Source organism: Eucyclogobius newberryi, unplaced genomic scaffold (genome assembly GCF_026437365.1).
Source record: "Eucyclogobius newberryi isolate DKJ021-1_F unplaced genomic scaffold, fEucNew1.0.hap1 SCAF_13, whole genome shotgun sequence".
Classification (NCBI taxonomy): domain Eukaryota; kingdom Metazoa; phylum Chordata; class Actinopteri; order Gobiiformes; family Gobiidae; genus Eucyclogobius; species Eucyclogobius newberryi.
Window position 1 is genome coordinate 6,714,773 of NW_027315757.1, and position 14,309 is coordinate 6,729,081.

Genomic DNA, 14,309 nt, shown 5'->3' on the forward strand with positions numbered 1-14,309 from the left:
AACAAAACGTCATTGAACTTTACTGTATGTGGTTGTGTATGTAGGACCTGGAGGAGCAGTTAGACGAGGAGGAGGGAGCCAGGCAGAAGCTACAGCTGGAGAAAGTCACAACCGAGGCCAAAATGAAGAAGTTTGAGGAGGACATCCTGCTGCTGGAGGACCAGAACTCCAAATTCATCAAGGTTAGCGACATGGAATCTGATCGAATAAGTCTTAAGCCACGTTTTGACTGGTTTGCTTTGGAGCGGATCTGTATGGTCCAAAAGTGAACCGGCCCATTTAAGTGATCCAAAATTGGCCATGAGAGGTTTAGCTTCCAAAGTGATCTGGCTCTCTTTTGGCTCGCTTTTAAGCAAGATGATTGGACAAGAGAGAACGCAGACTGAGGTAAGAACAAGATGAGAGAAAAACAGATATAAAGAGGAAATAATCATCTTTCACCAAACCCTAACTTGATCTTGTGATAAGCCCATCAAAACAAAGCTAGCACACGTTAGCATCAGCTGTTTCCTGTTTATTTCAAAATATAGTTCTAATGCACAATATATATAACATTATCAAACCCCATGACAAAGATACATTAAACACTGTGTTGAGGCTTTGCAGAGAAGTGAATCAATGCAGAAAAAGTTGAGGAGAAAGGAGGAAGTTGTTTACTCTAGCTTTAGCCACGTCTCACAGCGAAAAACAAACTTGGAAACATTAAACGTCTTTTTGTAAATAACTGAGGTCGGTCTTATGATTAAAATGTATAATTCAGGTATGATTTCGATTTTATTTATGAAGTAAACATGTGTTATGTTTGGGTGACAGAGCCAGTACCTGAGCACGCTATTAACAGAACCATTCATAAGAACCTTCTCGTTGTAGGTGTGTGAGACGTCCACAGATCGTATTCTTGCTCAAATGTCATTTACTGGTGTTTAGGAAAAGAAGCTTCTGGAGGATCGCATCAATGAAGTGACGTCCATGTTGACAGAAGAGGAGGACAAGGCCAAGAACCTGGGGAAGGCCCGCAACAAGCAGGAGATGATGATGGCAGAGCTCGAAGGTAACTTTTAACAGCCAAATACTAGCAACTGCTTCAACAGCTTTCAACAATGTATTATGTCTTTATCACAAGACATTTGGATGTAAATTATATATTTGTGCTGCTGTATCAAGTTAATACATTTATTTTATTACCTGGAAACAAAATATTATGCATTACCAAGGCTTGATCATGTTCATGTTCATGTACGTAGAGCGTCTGAAAAAGGAGGAGAAGACTCGACAGGAGCTGGAGAAGGCCAAGAGGAAACTGGATGGAGAGACCTCGGACTTCCAGGACCAGATCGGAGAGCTCCAGACCCAGATAGACGAGCTCAAAGGACAGCTGGGCAAGAAGGAGGAGGAGCAGCAGATGATCCACGCCAGGTATGTGAAGCCACTGAGCTAGCAGAGGACTGGAGAAGGACGGGAAGATGAAGCATTTAAATATGACATCATCTGTCATATTTAAATGCTTAAACTTAGCAAATTGCTGGCAGTAATGGGCGTAAGTGATAGATAACCTGCTCATCCTGTAGTTTAGACCTCTACAAGTTACTAGTTTTGCAGTTAATGTTTAAAATGATGCTTCTTTATAGCGACTTCTTTTTTAGGAAAGTTGTTTGCAATTTTTGACAGGATCAGGCCCAAGAAAACCACAACCCCCTTTTGTCAGTTCTGTTTCACGATAACATAACTTGGGGATGGGCAATGATGACAAAAATGATTAGCACAATGTGTAATTATATATAACTATGGTCATGTAACATTATGTAATATCCAACAGAAAAGCATATTAATTAAGGTTTAATTATTAGACGACTGTGTAATGTTTGTCAAATGAATTTCTAAAGTGCAGAAACTATCCCCTTATACCCCTATTATATATATTTTTTATTTTTAATCAGCTGTTTTGTAGCATTTTTCATTATAAACAATATACTCGATATTCAGATTTTGCATAGCTTCAAAACAGCATTCACAATATTATCTGCATTTTGAACTTTGACCTCTAATAGACCCAGTAAACAGTTCATTAACGTTTTAAAGCTGTTAACTAATTTAAAATATGCGCATCTCATTAGCATTTCTTCCGGAGCAACACACAGCGTTAAACTAGTTGAAACAAGCGCTCAAATATTGCTGTGCAGCCAGTTGTTTCTACTGTTCTGAACCTTACAAATATTCACACTTGCACTTGAAAGCAGCATGTGCCTGGGCTCAGTGTGGCCTGTGTGCAGTGAGTCAGAGTGAGGTAAGTGACACATCGCAGAAGCTCTGAGTCACAGTCACACCTGCGGCAGATGGTGCATTCACCAGACGGAGCCAAGAACAGGAACTGGACAACTGGTCAGGACACCGCAATACAAGCACGTGATGGTGAAGACTGTCAAACTGTTATGTGTGGTCATAAATAATACTCACAGATGCAATACTAGTTTTCAGAAGCAAACCAAAAAAAAGACTGCCAAATTTGATTACATCCAATACTGTCCATCAAATACTACTATTACTGAATATATTTTTCAACCACCATTATAATCCATAATGTAATTAAAAGATCAGTTGCTGTGAACTAGTGCTGCCCTCTAGTGGGAAACATAAGCGCTGGAAAGCAACATTTCTGTACCTCTACACCTGGGGTGGGCAATTATTTTCCTCCGAGGGCCATATTCGAATCCAGGGAATCCAGGCAATGGTAGCGGAGGAAAAAAAATAATATCTAGAAAATTAAATTTCAAATAAAATATCACTTTTCTGTCAAATATAGGCTATTGAATCTATTATTTAATAGACAGGACACAAGTGCAGACAGATGCCTGAGGGCAAAAAAAGAAAAAAAAAAGATTTTTTATTTATTTATTTTTAAAAAAAATGTAATATTACTTGACATGTTTGGCGGGCCGGATTATAAAGACAAACGGACCACATGTGGCCCGCGGGCTGTAGTTTGCCCACCCCTGCTCTACGCCATGGTTTGACAATTACATAAACTCTTTTCTACTGGCAGATTAAATAATACATTATTTGATTCTATAAGTTACATCATAATCAATCATAAGTAAGCAAGACTTTTTTTAATAGAGCACATTTCACAGATCAAAATAACACTGCAATAATAAAAGAAAACATAGACATTTTGCCATAAAAAATAGTCTTCCATATGGTGGACCAGGGGCAGGGTGTTGCAGCTGCCTGAAAGTAGATAGTGTTTCAGGCGTTCTGAGCTGCTATGTGTGTTGCAGAGGTGAGGAGGAGGTGAGCCACAAGAACAACGCTCTGAAGCAGGTGAGGGAGCTCCAGTCCCAGCTGTCGGAGCTTCAGGAGGACCTGGAAACGGAGAGACAGGCCCGGGGCAAGGCAGAGAAGCTGAAGAGAGACCTGAGCGAGGAGCTGGAGGCACTGAAGACTGAGCTGGAGGATACGCTGGATACGACCGCAGCACAGCAGGAGCTCAGGTACTGCACTCACGGATCATACCTGTCTGGAGTACTACACAACTGTAAACTAGAGCTCATCATTAGAAATTGACCAAGGTTTTTTCATAAATCCAGTGCAACCGATGGCAGATAAGCTCCAACGCGCCGATACCCAATACGCTTAAAAGTGCAATTATCAGCACGATGTATAGTCCCAACCGATAATCGTCACCCCTCTACTCATCTTTTGATATTGATGTCACGAGCACAAGCAAAAACAATATCTGTAGTTAAGGGACCACTCATTAATAGTTAACAAAATTTGAAATGCTGTGCGAGTTTGTGGTTATTCAGCTATTAGTTTGTATTTATGAAACACTTATTAATGTTTATTAAGATGTTAGTGTTTGCACAAAAGCATCTATTGCTTATGATGCTAATGTACTGCAAATGTAATGAAAGAAAATAGTTAGTGCTGAATAAGTGTAAGTACTTTATAAAAACTATCAGATACGTATTTATTATGCCCTTATTATGCCTTTAAACAAATTTAAGTGTTACCACTAATTGATATACAAATAATTACAAATTACCTTTTTAAATATTGTCCATGACAAATATTCAAAATGACAAATAAGGTGTGCATAAATACCCAACAACCATTTTGATATCCTGTCAACAGTGGCATTGCAAGGGCCCCAAGTGAAACATCACAAAAGCTTTCCAGACAGACTCCGCCCCCTCTTCTCTGATTATCTATTGCCTTTAACCAGGATAGGCCCACTGAGATGAAGCTTGAGATGTAGGCGGAGCCTATTGTACATGTTTTTAGTGGTCACAGACCGGGGGAGAATATACAAACTCCACACAGAAAGACCCTGCGCCACCTGGGAATCTATTCCAGGACCGTTTTGTTATGAGGCGAGAGGTCCTGAACGCTGAGAACCAAAAAATAATAATTGTGACAATTTTAGAAGCAAAATACAGTCCAAAAAAATAGACCTAACTGTAAATAACTTTTTATCTGGTGGTTTTTGTCTATTAGTTTTGTAACGCTGGTCACAAAAATGAGGAATAGTAACATGTTAGACATATACTGTTACATATCATTTCATCCCTATGCCACAGTTAGTTATTGAATTTTCTGAGCCCATCACATAGGACAGTGTGTCAAAGAAATTGGGCTCACTGATGTCGTCCACCTATTATGGTCAAAGTATAAAACTAAAGTGATCAAGGGGCCCCAAGCAGTTGCCTGTCTCGCCTTTTGAGTAGCTACACCACTGCTTATTGAAGAATGTAGAAAAAATAAGATTCAATAATTAATCAATGATGACAGATTTCTGACAGATTTCACCCTGGGTGCATTGACAGATGGGTCAAATAAACTATAGAACATATAGTTAGACTAAATGATCTCGAGTCATTTCTCTTGTAGGACAAAACGTGAACAGGAAGTGACTGAGCTGAAGAAGGCCATTGATGATGAGACCAAAACCCACGAGTCCCAAATCCAAGACATGAGACAGAGACACGCTGCTGCTCTGGAGGAACTGTCGGAACAACTGGAGCAGGCCAAGAGGGTATTGTCACAGTTGTCACATTTTACATATGAGATTATGGCCCAAAATAATTGTAGCTTATTTTCCTGTTTATCAACTTCACACTAATTGTACGTAATATTAAAGGTGCATTATCTATTTTTCTGGTGGAAGGTACATCACCTGCTTGTGTCGATGGAGAGGTTATTGCTTTACCTGGAAGATACGTCTAACTATACTGCAATACTGTGGTACATTTGAGACAAAGTAATACGATTGTAAATGAGGCGTTGAGAAGGAGACCCAATCTTGCGACCTCTGAAAGGACTGTATAATTCCTGAATATATTTTCCCCAATCTTCCCAGGTTGTCCGGCCAGAACAAAGACAGACTCTTTATTGAATACTTGTGGGTGTATAAAGGAGTTGTTGATGGTTTGATGGTTTTGATTGTTTTGGTTTCAGTTTCTACAATACAGAAGTAAAGTGCAGTGAATAATGGATATTAACAAACACAATAATGCAATGAATATGGGCAGATAAACATAGAATATATAAACAGTAAATGTGTGAATAGTTAGCTACATTAAAGGAAGTTCAAATGAGACAGAAACAGTATTCAAGTAGCAACATTCACAACAACACAACAGAGCAATAGTAGAAAAAGCTTCAGTTGTAGTCATCTGGACTCAGTTTGAAAAAGTAGACGTTTCGACTCTCTTCCAAGAGTCATTGTCAATAACAGAATTTAGGTCGAGAACTCCGATATTAATACTGTTCTGTGGTAAGACCCACCCATTGGGAGGAGCCTTCCTGAAGTAGAAAGAGTTGTTGGTTTCAACAGAAACTCCCCCCTTGTATCTACCGAGCTAGCCTATTCAGAATCTTAATGGGCTGTTAAAACCTCTTTGTCTTAGTGAGACCCTGGCTCAACCACCCTGAGTACCTGATTAGCATTTGAATTCCCTGGTCCTCTACCTTTCCAGGGGTTCAGTATCCCATTATAAATAACAGGAAGATTAAACCTAAGCCCTCCATTTCTGTTTAAAGAAGGTCTTTCTTTTTTAACAAAAATAGCTTCCTTGACTCCTCTTTCAAACCATCTTTTCTCCCTGCTTAAAACCTTCACCTCACCGTCTTCAAACGAGTGATTAGAGGCTTCAAGATGGAGATGCACGGCACTCTGAGGTCCTGAACTTGTATTTCTTCTGTGCTGATAGAGCCTCTTGTGTAGAGGCTGTTTCGTCTCACCTATGTAACGTTCTTTACAGCTTTCTTCACTGCATTGGATCGAATAAACTACATTGCTCTGTTTTTGAGTCGGCAATTTGTCCTTTGGGTGAACCAGTTTTTGTCTTAAAGTGTTTCCTGGTTTAAAATAAACAGGGACTTCGTGTTGTCTAAAAATTCTCTGCAGTTTTTCCGACAGGCCAGACACATAAGGGATAGAAACACCCTTCCTTCTCTGTTCAGTTTCCCTTTTGTCCTGCTTCTTGGTTCTCTTCACTCTGTTGAGAGCCCAAGGAAAGGTAAAGGACCAGGGCATTCAAATGCTAATCAGGTACTCAGGGTGGTTGAGCCAGGGTCTCACTAAGACAAAGAGGTTTTAACAGCCCATTAAGATTCTGAATAGGTTAGCTCGGTAGATACAAGGGGGGAGTTTCTGTTGAAACCAACAACTCTTTCTACTTCAGGAAGGCTCCTCCCAATGGGCGGGTCTTACCACAGAACAGTATTAATATCGGAGTTCTCGACCTAAATTCTGTTATTGACAATGACTCTTGGATGAGAGTCGAAACGTCTACTTTTTCAAACTGAGTCCAGATGACTACAACTGAAGCTTTTTCTACTATGGAACACGCCTGGACGAATGAGGGATTACACCGACACAACAGAGCAATGATTTCCAGCCATATTCTCGCCAAAAGCTAGAAATTCCGAGCGTCCTTGAACGCATCAGCACTAGCGCCAGCGTGCTGCGAGTGATACTGGCCTATGGTCCGTGAACGCATCGTCGGCGCGGATTACGCTGCCGAGATGGAGCCAGATTAATGGGACAAACTAACTACGAGTAATGACTAATAATAACACGGTTAAAACAGACAGAGACGAAGCATTAGGAGGAATAACTCACATTCTCAAGGCCCAAACCCACAAGAAGAGCACACGAGGAGCGGGGAGCAGACGGAGCGGGGAGCAGACGGAGGCGACCGTGCCAGACGAAAGGGAAAATTACTAACTTTGCTAAAACACACAGAAGTCCCGTCAGGTGCAAAACTGTGATTGGTTGAAAGTGAGAAGACGTGATTGGCTGAACTATCGCTGGAGATCAGGTTACTAAATAGTAAATAGAAATATAAAGACTACCACTAGGAATAACCTAATAACTAAACCAGAGTGATTAACTAAATTATGAACAAACCAAACACTATATTTACATACAAACACTACACCCTTGTTAACAAAGATCATGAAGATAAAAAGGTCGTGTGCCCTCCACCAAAACAGTTATAGTGCATCTTTAAGAACATGTTTTGAATATAAATTTGTGAATTTAAGGCAAGTAAATAAAATGTATATTTGGGTACTTCCGGTTTTGGACACTGTTTTGGCTGTGTGCTTGCGCGCTCCCTGATGCAGAAACTAGCATTAAAATATATGTTGACCTTCATAATCCCTGAAAAGACGAACAAGAAATGATTGGACTAGGAAAACACAAGCCTGGTAAAACTACAAGACCAAAACGAACAACGCTGCCAACCCACGGCCCCATTAAAAAACGGCCCTTCTCGCAAGCTAACTAGGCTAACATGGCTAGCGGGTCGGACTGCAACTCTTCCCCCTCGGGAGGGACGGGGTTCCCTGAAGCAGCAGTTCTCCAACAACAACCCCGCCTCTGTGTGGAGTGGGCTCCGGCTTCTCACCAATTACAAGCCCAGAGCCCCCCTCCCTTCCGCAGGTGACCGAGGGTGTCGATAGTCGCCTGGTCTTGGCCTTCACCTCCCCCCTGCCGGACCCCCTGCAGTTCGCCTACAGAGCCGACAGGTCTGTGGACGACGCCATCAATCTGGCACTACACTTCACCCTGCAGCATCTGGACCCCCGGGAACCTATGCCAGGATCATGTTTGTTGACTTCAGCTCTGCATTCAACACCATCCTCCCCGCTCTGCTCCAGGACAAGCTCTCCCAGCTCAACGTGCCTGACTCCACCTGTGTGCCTTGGATCACTGACTTCCTGACGGATCGGAGGCAGTGCGTGCGGCTTCTGCGACTGGGGAAGAATGTCTCAGACACTATCAGCACAGGGCTGTGTACTTTCTCCACTGCTCTTCTCCCTGAACACAAACTGCTGCACCTCCAGCCATGACTCCGTAAACCTGATCAAGTTTACGGACGACGCCACCCTCATCGAGCTCATCTCGGATGGGGATGAGTCTGTCTACAGGAGGGAGGTCCATTCGGGTCCTCCCGCCACAAGAACAGTTTCCTTCCCTCTGCCGTTGGTCTCACACTGTTACTTTAACCATATTTTAAAAAATCACTGCACTGTTCACTTTCTGAGCTGTACATTTTGTGAACATAAGCCTATTTTTATTCTTTTCCTATAGCAGATTTAAATAGTTTTTCTTTTTGACTTGTACAGGTTGTTTTATCATTGTTTATTGTTTTACATTGGCAATAAACCTTTTCTGATTCTGATTCTGATCCTGAATCTCACGGCGTAATACTGCTGGAGGAAGGAGAAGAGGTGAAGCTGCACCGATTAGCGTTCATAATGTGTGAAATAAAATGCTAAATGCTGCGTGAAATGGTGTAGCTCAGAACGTTTTGCCCCATTCCGTCCGAGGTTCGTCGGCAACGAGAACCACCTGATCTGTGAGGAATTCAGGATGAGAAAACTGAGATATGGGTTCTCTTTTCTGGTGACTTAAATTCTAAGATAAATATTATCAGCCAGCTGTGAAGTGCATTTATACGAACAGAACCAGAAGCTGTGAGGAGATGGGCCTGTGTCGAGTCCGAGGGCCTGTGTGTCCGTGTCGCCTCCAGGCTTCACTTAGGGGTCACACTGCATACGATCCACACGCTGGCCTGGCAGCAGGCCTGCTCTGGAGATCTCCTTGGCTCTGAGGCGTTCCTCAGAAAAAGGGCCGTTGCACTGATTCACCGATGAGGCTGGTCTGAAAAGGCTGTTGTGGACTTGAAAAGTTGCTAAAAGGTCCTTTGCTTGATTGTGCATGATGCAGTCTCAATCACGTTTAAAGACGGGCACAGAATTCTTAGTTCTGGGAGAGAAAGTTAGCTTCTGGCTCTGGAATGTCTTTGTCCCGTAGCTCAGCTTAGCATAGCTTAGCATCGCTAGGCCAGAGATGAGCCCTCATCTCCCAAGGTTCGGTCTCATGGACCTTCCTGGTGGAACTCCGCTGGAGCTCAGATGGAAACTGAAAAGGAACTGTTCTTTGTCCCTCTCTGACTTTTCCTTTGTGGGGGTTTTTGGCGCCGCACGCTGAATAAGAGCTTGATAAGGGGAGGAGGTCTGGAAGAATGCAGCCCTTTGTTTGGCTTTAACTTTAGGCCACATAGTTACAAAGGTAAAATTATCCACAAAACAAGTTATAAAACAGTTAAATGACTATGCAGAACACAATAATGTTATGTACAGTAAATTCACTTGTGGACAAAGTTTGTAACCAGATGGTTGTTTACTAATACCACTAAAACCGCATAGCGTTTTAGCTTTTGTCTTCGAGAGAAAATGACTCTCTTTGTTCATTTTAACCCAAAATAATTCATTAGATGGACAAAGTTATTTCCAACGTTCAAAGCGCTCTCTGTTCATTCGCTCACGTTCTCTGCTCCTGCAGAGACGGCATAAATCTCCACACAGGGGTTTGTTAGTGATAACACCTCAGCCCGTATTCCTGTCACCATGGCAACATGAAGAGGTCATCTGCATATCCTACAAGTTACAACATCCCATATAAATCTGTGGATGCAAAGGATTAAAAAAGTAGTTTTTCCCAATACATTTGTTACAATCATGTCTATTCGGATTTGGTTACAGTTCAAGGCCAACCTGGAGAAGACCAAGCAGAGCCAGGAGAGCGCCAACAAGGAGCTGTGTGTGGAGGTGAAGAGTCTGCAGCAGGCCAAAGGAGAGTCTGAGCACAAGAGGAAGAAGCTGGAGGGACAACTGCAAGAGGCGACGGCCCGAGCTGCAGAGGGAGAGCGGGCCAGGGGTGAGCTGGCTGAAAAGAACCACAAACTACAGGTAAGACACTTTAGACTTCTTAGATTAAGTCATTCTTACTCACTGAATAAGAATGAATGAGTCTTCTTGTTGCAGACGGAGTTGGACAATGTGTCGGCCCTGCTGGAGGACGCAGAGAGGAACGGGATTAAGACAGCCAAGGACGTGGCTGGGCTGGAGGGTCAGCTGCAGGACACTCAGGTAATGGGACACAAGTGTCAGTGAGAACAGGGGGGAGGGGAGTCTGTGTACTGTCACTTGAAAATTGTATTACTCAATTTAAAGGGTTAAAACTATTGCTTGTATAAAATATTTAATTACCATTTTGTGCTGATATGATCAGAAAAACAATGTATCTTGCAATAGGCTACAACAAGTTGTTTTTTGTTTTGTTTTTTAATATGAGCTTTGTTGTCAACTGTTTTTCAGTTAGTCCCATTCACCTTTTGTCGAAAATCAAACAAAACCATGAACGCTCGAATTGATCACAAGCTCCTGAAAATTTCTTATGTATCTGGTTGTGTTTGCTAATGTGTCTGGTTGTGTTTGCTAATTGTGTCCACTGCAAAGTATCAATAAAACTACTGAATAAACAACTGATTTTTTATAAAGATAGTCAAGACAAAGTATGTGAGTAATTGTAAACCTTGACAGTGAGGACCTTCTCAGACTGTTTTTAACGGTGTCTGTGCAGGAGCTGCTCCAGGAGGAGACCCGTCAGAAGCTGAACCTGAGCAGTCGCCTGCGTCAGCTGGAGGAGGAGAAGAACGCTCTGCAGGAGCAGCAGGAGGAAGACGAGGAAGCTCGCAAGAACCTGGAGAAGCAGATGATCTCACTGCAGGCTCAGGTAAACACACTAACAGTCCTGCTTTAAATGGGGTTGGCTTGAAAATTCAGTTTTCCATCACTGTTGTCATTTGTCCTGTCTTTTAGCTGTGTGAGAGCAAGAAGAAACTGGAGGATGACGTAGGAACTATCGAGGCTTTGGAAGAGTGCAAGAAGAAGCTGCAGAAGGATCTGGAGATGTCCAACCTGCGCCTGGAGGAGAAGACCATGGCCTTTGAAAAGATGGAGAAAACTAAGACCCGCCTGCAGCAAGAGCTAGAGGACATAACTGTGGACCTGGACCACCAGAGACAGATCGTGTCCAACCTGGAGAAGAAGCAGAAGAAGTTTGACCAGGTACAGCACTAGGGCAGGACGAGATGGCTTAACATTTTCATCTCACGGTAAAAGAGAGAAAGTCTGTGATAATGATTTAAGTTACAACAAACAGATATGTGTGATATGGCTTTATAATATTTGTCATTTCTATCATAATGTTCCTAATTTTATATCATCCCCAAATAGTAAGTAAGTAAGTACGTAAGTCAATTTTATTTCTATAGCACCTTTCACAGACAGAGGTCACAAAGTGCTTCACAAAACACAGAATAAAACAATAAAAACACAAAAAACTTACAGTGAACAATACATATACAACAATATACAGTAAAATCAGTCCGTAAAACAAGTGCATTTAAAAGGCTTGACTAAATAAAAAGGTTTTAAGCTGACCCTTAAAAGCAGTAACTGAGTCCAGTGACCGTAGGGAGAACGCCATTATTAACCCAGTGATATGATATGACCCAGCCCTTTACAGTACCCTACACTTAAATAAGTGCTATTTAAATGTTAATGTATTGTATCCATGTTTTAAATTCTGCTGTGTTGAATTATGGATTTCAATAATCACTCATAATAGCATAGTATTGTACAGTCTTGCCAGTATTGGGTGTAACTTAGTACTTGTAATACTTAGTTACTGTAATTAAATTACAATTTTAAGTTACTAAGTAAGTTGTGAAAGGAATGTAAACCTTCCTCTGCAACAAGCGTCTGATACAGTCTAAACAAGGAGCAGATTGAAAGTGCTAAAAGTGTCAAACCCACAGATATGACTTGTACTTCTACTGTGAGGCGAAGCTCAGAGGCTGAGAAAAGCAGAATATATTTCCCATTCTAATGATGATCCTAGTGTTATGTCATTTCACACACTTTAAACAACTAATTTGTTGTGTGTCTCTGTGGTTTCTACCATCATGGCACCTCGACCATTTGCCAAATGTCACTTTCCTCTCTCTCCCCATTTCACGCTGGAGCTGTCTAATCTATTCATGCCTTTGGGACAGAAATCTCTTCTATGTTTATCTGTAGTATCTGTGTCATGAATGCAGTGGTGTAGAGTGTGTCTAAAAGAGTTGGCCGTGCTTCTGTCTTGTGCAGATGCTGGCTGAGGAGAAGAGCATCTCGGCGCGGTACGCAGAGGAGAGGGACCGCGCAGAGGCTGAGGCCCGAGAGAAGGAGACCAAAGCCCTGTCCATGACCCGAGCACTGGACGAGGCTCTGGAGGCCAAGGACGAGCTGGAGAGGCTCAACAAGCAGCTGAGGGCCGAGATGGAGGACCTGATGAACTCCAAGGACGACGTGGGCAAGAACGTGAGTCTGGAAAAGGCACTTTTTACAGATGTGGATTAGAGGCCGTTTCTACTTTTCCCTCTTATTGTTCCTACTGTCGGCATATGTTTATGAATTACAGACACCTGTCTGCCCCAATGTGGTCCTGTTATTTCAAAAGATGCAAAAGACATTTGTCATTGTATTTCTCTTTCATAGCATGTCACTATGGGATACACCCCCTCGTGTATTCACAGAAGCCCTATACCAATACGCCAGCCCTGAGTGAATGGCATTGGCAACATGGCAACGCTGGCACCTCACTATAATTGCCACGGGCACGACGTTGCCCATCATTCAAAAACCTCTTCTCGCTTCACTAAGCCAAGTTACCGCGACTTGTGTCTATAACTGCTAGCTTATCTGCTCACAGGTAAGAGCTAACACCTCTGCTACCGAGCGTTTAGTGACACGGCCTCCTGCCTCCACACAGGACGGCGTTTGCGCTGACTGGCTTTAGTCATTTTTTCCAGCTAATTGTTAATTGGGCAAGAGTTTTTTAATAAGTTGTTTCGCGAGCCCGCTGACGTCAAAAAACTGAGCCTACAAGGCGGCAGCTCTGTCGGTAAAAGTTCCAAATGTCACCTCCATGCTGACTGCTTACAAATCGGAGCTCTTTGAGGACATGGCTCACGTCCCTAAAACTACAGCATGGGACGACATTACCATTGTTACTGACATATGCCTACGTGTCCAACATTGTGCTGTGCAGGCTGTGGGTAAATGTATGGCCATGTTGGTCCTTCAAGAGAGTTGGTTGAATTTCATCTGTTAAACAAGGAAAGGGAGGACATTTTGGACACGGATGGTTCCGGGGAAATTTTTGCCTCTGTTCTTGCCTCTATGCTGTAGAAGTGCGAAGCCAAGAAGCGGGAGGACGAGGCACTCCAGGTCTGTCTCCCATGCGAGCTGCCTACTGCCTAGAAGGGCTCGAGGTCAAACATGACCCAAGCCTGATTTTAACTTGTCCTTCTGTGTCCCACGACGGCCGACGCCACAGGCCTCTGCCACAGCACCGGCTGGCCCCCAGGTGGTCAGACGCGTGTGGCCAAAGAAAGTTACGGGCCCCCCAACCACTCAGGCAGCTCCACCGCCCCCTAGTGGATCATTGCAGCCGAGGAGGAGAAAGAAGGCGTCTTAGCAGTCCACTCTACTGCTTTTGGACAAGGACGGCACAGTTCAGCTAAGAGGGAGAGAGATCTGGTTCCTGTGTTGGATTGTTCCTTGCCACACTCGAGTCTCAAAAGCACGCAGAAACATTAGTCAGAAATAAAATGTTCACTGACACATCCAGGCACAAGGCCGAAGGTGAAGTGCATTTCTTTGAAAACATCAACAGAAAAAGCCTCAATGTTGCGAGGCACATTGTGGTCTCGGATGGTGGTTACGACAGATGCCTGCCTCGTAGCCTGGGGCGGTGGGTTCGAGGGCAGACCCAGTGTCCATCATGCACGCATAATTACCTAGAGCTTATGGCGGTGGTACTTACACTGACACGTTTTATTCCGTTCTTCAGAGGGCACCATGTGCTGGTGAGGACGGACAATACATCCACGGTGACATAAATCAGC

The 14,309-nt window shown here is 43.0% G+C and overlaps 1 protein-coding gene across 3 annotated transcripts in view; it reads left to right on the top strand.

Annotated features, from left to right (window-relative positions):
* LOC140357889 (myosin-10) overlaps positions 1–14,309 on the top strand; it is a 106,238-nt gene that overhangs the window by 68,822 nt on the left and 23,107 nt on the right. For all 3 annotated transcript variants that reach the window (XM_072442437.1, XM_072442438.1, XM_072442439.1), the window contains 10 exons: positions 45–182; positions 928–1,051; positions 1,245–1,416; positions 3,276–3,488; positions 4,888–5,032; positions 10,057–10,263; positions 10,339–10,443; positions 10,937–11,089; positions 11,176–11,424; positions 12,508–12,720. In XM_072442437.1, the coding sequence (XP_072298538.1) occupies positions 45–182; positions 928–1,051; positions 1,245–1,416; positions 3,276–3,488; positions 4,888–5,032; positions 10,057–10,263; positions 10,339–10,443; positions 10,937–11,089; positions 11,176–11,424; positions 12,508–12,720 (1,719 nt within the window). The remainder of the gene's footprint in view (positions 1–44; positions 183–927; positions 1,052–1,244; positions 1,417–3,275; positions 3,489–4,887; positions 5,033–10,056; positions 10,264–10,338; positions 10,444–10,936; positions 11,090–11,175; positions 11,425–12,507; positions 12,721–14,309) is intronic.